Source organism: Phoenix dactylifera, chromosome 1 (genome assembly GCF_051530095.1).
Source record: "Phoenix dactylifera cultivar Ajwa chromosome 1, Ajwa_hap1_PhDact_Kaust_v1.1, whole genome shotgun sequence".
NCBI lineage: Eukaryota > Viridiplantae > Streptophyta > Magnoliopsida > Arecales > Arecaceae > Phoenix > Phoenix dactylifera.
The window spans coordinates 58,141,826-58,149,032 of NC_143190.1; the positions used below are offsets into that span (position 1 = coordinate 58,141,826).

The 7,207-nt window shown below is 38.9% G+C and overlaps 1 protein-coding gene across 1 annotated transcript; it reads left to right on the top strand.

Moving 5' to 3' along the window:
• The first annotated feature begins 1,092 nt into the window (after positions 1 to 1,092).
• On the top strand, positions 1,093 to 4,167 carry LOC103721274 (Core-2/I-branching beta-1,6-N-acetylglucosaminyltransferase family protein). The gene is made up of 5 exons (XM_008811414.6): positions 1,093 to 1,227; positions 1,729 to 2,323; positions 2,419 to 2,494; positions 2,609 to 2,724; positions 3,461 to 4,167. The coding sequence occupies exons 2-5, from the start codon at positions 1,738 to 1,740 to the stop codon at positions 3,958 to 3,960; spliced, it is 1,278 nt and encodes a 425-aa protein (XP_008809636.5). The 5' UTR covers positions 1,093 to 1,227; positions 1,729 to 1,737; the 3' UTR covers positions 3,961 to 4,167.
• The last annotated feature ends 3,040 nt before the right edge of the window (positions 4,168 to 7,207 follow it).

The window sequence follows — 7,207 nt, forward strand, 5'->3', positions numbered from 1 at the left end:
TATATATATATATATATATATATATATATATATATATATATATATATATTCACAGATTCTCTTAATGAGATAAAAAAAGAATTGTACATAAAAAAATAATTTTTGTAACTTTATTTAACTCTCCCCGTCCTATCTTAAGGTAAGTAGGAAGGGGATGGGTAATAATCTATTCGGTCTATACCTGATCTGTTACTATTTGTACTTGAAACTGGTTATCTAACTTCAAGTGCCTCAATGGAATGTGTATTCTATCTTCTTTGAAAAAAGAGGTGCAACATTGTTTCTGGATGGGACGGACAAATATAGCTGAACAAGGAAAATGAGGGGGACAAAACTTAGATACTATCAACGTTACGATGTGGTAGAATTTTAATTCTTCAAACGTTGACGTGAGTCGAAGGAAAAGGCACGGAAATGTGGGGCGGCAACCTCACGGCTCCAAAAGGCCGTCAGCGGAAAGGGTGAGAAGAGAGAGATGGCTACGTAACCACGTGAGCGAAGGGTTGAATTCGGCGACGCGGCTGCCGTCGTGGCCGGATTGAATGCGATTTGTTTATAACGATGTAGTAAATTTTAATTCTTCAAACGTCGATGTGAGTTGACGGAAAAGGCACAGAAATGTGGGGCGGCAACCTCACGACTCCAAAAAGCCGTCAACGGAAAGGTGGAGAAGAGAGGGATGGGTACGGAACCACGTGAGCGAAGGGTTGAATTCGGCGACGTGGCCGCCGTCTTGGGCGGATTGAATGCGATTTAAATGCCATTATATACAACTGTTTCCCGATTTATTAGTTCGCAGGAATACGACCGACGGTCAGGTTAATTCCACCCTCCTCCTTCCATTATATACACCTCTTCCCTTTATTGCCAAACTGCGAACATTATAGAGAGAGAGAGGGAATAAAAAATGCGCGTGCTAAAAGAACCAAAGGTGAAATGAGCCTAATAAAGAAAAATAATAACTTCCTCCTCTGTTTCTCATCTTACCTCCAACCCCCTTTTTCTTTCCCAACAATATATGATATTTTTTCAGCTCTTATTCCTCTGATAAGAACGAGGCTTTGCCCCTTGGATTTTGGATGCATCCGATCCCCTTCCTTCTTGTTTTTTTGGTTTGGGTTCTTTCCACCTTCCTCTCTCCTGTTGGGTTCCGTTCTGTATTTAGCTAGCTTCATGTTGCATGTCCGTTGTCGTTCCGCTTCTGTTTCCTCAACAAAATCCTTTTAAGTAAGTCACGCTTACTCCGTCGTTCTTGTTGTTACTTGCTTCTATTCTCCCACCTTAGATAATCTCACTTTCAAACCCTGTTCTTCATATCTTTCTTCGATTTGTTGTTGTTGTTCCCATTTCTTTATTCTAAGTTTTAAACCTTCAACCTTCTGTTTTTAATTTCATTTTTGTTTTTATTGTTCTTCTTTTCACTCGTTTATTCTAAATTTTAGCATCTCCTTCGAGGATTACACAAAAGCACCGCCACTCTGCTCCTCCTCTGTCTTTTACCTTCATAGTTTTCTGGATTCTTCTGTACTTATTACCCCTCTTTTGTTTCATCGTTTCCATATATTAGCATCAAAAGTTTCCAAGCAATCCTTGTTCACTGAAGCTTATATCTTTTTCGTTGTAAAAGTTGTTCTATATATAGCTAGAACTTAGAGCCGTACATAATAAGCTGCTTCAAGGGGTAGGATATATTTATATATATATATATATATATATATATATATATAGGGATACAGGATGGAATTTATAAAGGCAAGAGCTACTCTGCTTCCAGTTATGGAGAAGAAATGGGCATGCCCATTGGCCTTGAGCACTACTGTCTGCATCGTTCTCATTGTCACCTCCTTCAACATGGGCCTCCTCTCCTTCCTCCCCAGCATCTTCTCCAACTTCAAATCCTGGAATTCGATGAGCTTGGGACCTGCGTTTGTGGAAACCAAATTTTCCAGTAACCCGCCACCACCTGCCGGGCCGCCGATTCCTCGGCTGGCCTACTTGGTCTCGGGGTCGAAGGGTGACTTGGATCGCCTGTGGAGGACACTGCAGGCTCTCTATCACCCTCGGAACCTCTATGTGGTCCACTTGGACTTGGAATCGGGGGCTGCCGAGAGATTGGAATTGGCTTCCCGGGTGGCAAATGATACACTTTATCGGAAGGTCGGTAACGTTCATGTGATAACTAAGGCTAATATGGTTACATATCGAGGGCCGACCATGGTTTCCAATACTCTTCACGCTTGTGCTATACTTCTCAAGAAGAGCAAGGACTGGGACTGGTTCATAAACCTCAGTGCCTCCGATTATCCTCTCGCGACGCAAGATGGTGCGTTTAGGCCTTTTGGTTCTCCCCTGCTCTGAGTTGTTGATGGTTTGATTGTTCTGTACAGTAATTGTGATGGTTTATGTTTGTGGGTGTAGATATCCTCCACACTTTTTCATCACTGCCGAGGAATCTGAATTTTGTCGAGCATACGAGTCGATTGGGATGGAAGGCGTAAGCAACATCATTCTACCGTCTTTTAGGCCTGATGAGTATCCGTTTTGCAGTTTGAACTGTAGAAATCATGCGGCATAACAATGGAATTTGGTTTTGGTGGTGTTATTGCAGCGAGCATAGGGGAAAGCCATTGATCGTAGACCCTGGGCTATATATGTCTCAGAAAAAGGATATCTTCTCGGTGACTCCGAATAGGGAGCTACCAACTGCATTTAAGCTGTTTACAGGTAAACTTCTTGCTATATTCTAATTAGTTTTGGGATAAGGAAAGGACAGCTTTCTCATTGGAGCTTTTTCATTTTTGCAATCTTCTGCAAGAACTCACTCTTTCCAGAAAACTAGAATTCAATATATGAACTAACTTAATCTGATTGACCTTGCACCTTCTTTGACCAGTAACTATTCATGGTCTTTTTAAGGCAAGTTAGATATCAGTTTTACTTCCCTACCTTGGCTAGTATAGATTGATTGGCTTTATGAGGCAAGTCAGATATTAGTTCTAGTTAGCAATCAAGCATTCTTTCAGAAAAAAAAAAAAAATCTGTTTCTCCATATCCATAAATGCAGGTCATCCACCCAATCTGTTCTTCCTACTTGGGTACCATAATTTCATTTTGCGTTCATATTTGCTTGGATTTTCTGAATAAAAGGAGCTTAGAAACCTCTGACTACGTTTAAATGGTCTCCTCTAAACTGCAATCATCTTATACTTCTCGTAGCGAAATACTTTGCTTTTAGCGTCAAGAACGCAATTCAGGGCCAGGAGAAATCAGTGCGACAATGCAGCGGTTCACTGCTCGCATGGTAGTCTAAAGGTTACATGAACAAATATGTTCCCTTCTTATTGTTTCCTCTGGAAAATTCCCTTCTATATTGTGTAGAGCAAACCATGAATTCTATCGCTCATTCTTGGAAACTGACTGCTTCTGCTGCTGCTTCTGCTGCTGTTGTTACTCTCAACAGGCTCTGCATGGATGGCCTTAACCCGGGAGTTTGTTGAGTACTGTGTCTGGGGCTGGGATAACCTACCAAGAACTCTCCTCATGTACTACACAAACTTTGTTTCCTCCCCTGAAGGCTATTTCCACACAGTCATCTGCAACTCGCCGGAGTTCGTACACACCGTCGTCAACCATGACCTCCACTATATTTCATGGGATGTACCCGCATCGCAGCATCCGCGCGTCCTCTCCCTAGCCGATATCCCTAATGCGATTGGCAGCAATGCACCCTTCGCTCGCAAGTTCGGCAGAAATGAGACGGTACTTGATAAGATCGACGCAGATCTCCTTGGCCGGAAGAACGGGAGCTTCGTCCCTGGGGGCTGGTGTGTGGGAAGTCCGCCGTGCTCGGAGATCGGGGATCCAACACAGCTCAAGCCTGGACCTGGGGCTGATAGGCTAGCTAAGCTTATGGAGAAAATAGCTTTCTCAGAGACGTTTGGTTTGAACCAGTGTAAATAAGTATTAAAATGTTTACAGAAGAAAGGGGGAAAAACAAGAGAGAGGGAGAGACCGAGAGAGAGAGAGAGAGAGAGAGAGAGAGAGAAGTAATTTTATTTCTCCACTCTACCATATTCGGTACATCTCAAGGATTATATATACTTGTATACATGCTTTATATAAAGAAAATAATAGAGGTTGATATAGGATCAGCCTAACAATGAAAAATATTATCGACTGATACAAGTTGTTATGTGGTCCTTAAAATCGCACTAACAAAATCATGCTAATAAAGAAAAATAATATAGGTTGATACAGAATCACGCTAATAAATAAAAATATTATAGACGATACAGGTTATTACATGATCCCTAAAATTATGCTAACATTCCTCCTCAAACTCAAGATGGTACTATAGGTGCCAACTTAAGTTTGAAAATTGTATCACGAATGTACCGAAAAACAAATGTACTAGATGAAGAGTCAGAGTACTAGCTCAGAAACTGACGTGTTAGACTAGAAGCTAATATAGCAGCTACAGAAGACGAGAGCTAATGTAACTGATTAAGAGTTGTCATAACAACTCAGAAGCCGATATAACATACTGATATATCTGACTGACGTGACAAACTGACATGTTTGTCGAGGTAGCTAATTGGCTTGTTTGATGATGCGGCAACAAGAAGACACATAGAAGATGACAATTGTAGCGAGGACAAAGCTTGGAGAGAAGAAAACCGAAGGTCGATGATATTCGTAGGCAAAGGCACTATGGAAGAGGAGTAAGAGACTACGAACTGGATGGTGAAGGAGCCAAAGGCAATATATAAAACCGGAGATGGAGAGAATGGAGCTGAGCGACGGTGAGGAGAGATAACCGAAAATCTAAAGTTGAAGAAAAAAGCGGTGAAGAGGAGCTGCGAATCCATAGAAAACAAAGAATCTGTAGATAGTAATCTATCAGAAATAGAGGGTCTGCAAATCTATTAATAAGATCAATATTGATTTATTAGAAAATTGAGGTCTACGGATGCACCAAAAAATAGAGGATTTTTTGGATGGTGATTCACCTGGGAACAGAAATCGATAGATAAGGCGGAAGAGATAATAACAGTAAGTTACGTGATCGGTGGCTCTGATACCATGTTAAAATATTTGCAGAAGAAGAAAAAAATAATTAAAAAAGAAAGAGAAAAGTGATTTTATTTTTTTGTTTCGTCAACATCTTAGAGGTTATATATGCTTGTGTAAAAACTGCATATGAGGAAAATAATATAGATTGATATAGGATCACACAAACAATGGAAAATATTACTAACTGATAAAAGTTGTTATGCGATCCCTAAAATCATTCTAACAAGTTCATGTTAATAAAAAAATAATATTGGTTGATACAAAATCGCGCTAACAAAAAAAATATTACGGGCGATATAGGTTGTTACGTGATCTCTAAAATTATGTTATTATTTGTGAGAATTCTAGATGAAGCGACGAAAGCTATAGGTCTTGAAGGTGAAAAATTAAGCCTGAGATCAAAATGTTACATGATACTAGAATTTGGGAAGGATTTAGATGTCACTTGTCTGAGACTGTTGTAAAGTGCAAGGTTGTCACAGAAGTCATGTAATATCTATCCAACATTAGAATTTCTGGCAGGGAAGTGATTCAGTTACTGTTATGGGGTTATCTTTAGATGAGTTATCACTGAAAAATACTTCAAAGAAATTTGAGTTTTTTTGAGCCGTATATTCACACTCTTAGGGTCGTCGACAAACTTGAGATATCGATAGCTAAGCTTAAGTTGTTATTCCTTCAGCTTATTGCTCCTGTCAAAAGATTTGATGGCTCTTTCTGAAATAAGCTTCCCATCAGGGCAGAAAAAAGAAGTTACCTGTGAACAGAGCGGCAATTTCATGCTGCAACCCAGCTGAAACCATAGCTTTTGAATGCCGGTTTGTAGGTTGCCATTCCATTTCTAGATGGAGAACTAGAAATCGTCCTCCAACTTAATTAATGCAGGATTATGTCTCCTGTATCTGACCTCAACAATGTCATACATTCTGTTGGAATCTATCACGTAACTGATACTTTGTGAGATTTTGATCTTTCAAGATGTATGCTGCAACTTAGAGGTGAAAATTGTATTACTTACCTACATTAAAAAAAAGAGAAAAATTTATGCCTACCATTTTTGTTGTCTTCGAGAATGCTGCTTTTGGAAGGGAAGAAACGACCATATACATTTACTAGTGCAAGCATACTTACTATACAAAAGATTAGATGCAGTCAAGTACTAACATGAGTAAATCAACAGACTCTTCGTACAACAAATCTTTGAAAAAAACGTTTTTTTTTTTTTTTGTTAGATTATGTTATGAAACTTCTGAGGATGTTCCTTGACATAGAGGATAACAAGTAATGAAGTGATTGAAACTTTGTGAGTTGATTGGAACCCAGGATAAAACGCAGGGTTTTTACGGGGGAGTCAACTTAAGCAACTCTTGAGGATAATCCTTGAGCAAGTAATTAGGGTCTAATACAAAGCAACTTCCCTCCCAGGTAACAATGCCACTGGTTGGTGGATCTCCCCGAAACTGTGGGTATAAGTTTTGGTACCTTCACTGGACCAAGCGCACGTTGTTGTTGTTTTACTCTTCTAACTATCAAATTTTGCATGAATACCCATCCAAAAGTGATATTTGCATGTATACTCTCGTAAAATATTTATTTTTCTATTTTATCCCTTTTTTATTCTTGTTTTTGCATATGTACTCACGCCATCTAATGCTGTTAAAAAAATAACGATTTCAAATTAAAATGACTAAAATATCCTTAATAAGTAGATGTGCAAAAAGAAACATTTATAAAGCGATTAAGATAGAGTACAAAAAAGTAATTTCAAAATTTTATTTTATTTTTAAATTAAATAAATATGGTTTTTATTAACGGTGTTAGAAAAACCGTTATATTAGAGGCATTTGTGCAAAAATAGTGTTTTATGAGGGTACAGAAATAAATATAAATTTTAAGAGAATATTCATACAAATTTGAATTTCTAGGAGGATATTAATGCAAAATTTTTTTTTTTTTTTTTTTTTTTTTTTGAAAGTTAAGCAAGCAGGTGGTTAGTGCATTGAACGCACCCGTCCATACGTGCGTGCAATAAATCACATTAAAGAAGTCACCCACAAGCATGCTTAAAGCCTACGCTTGAAGGGAGGGGAAAAGAATCGATGGCAAAAACTGCAAGCTTTTGAGGGAGATGGGG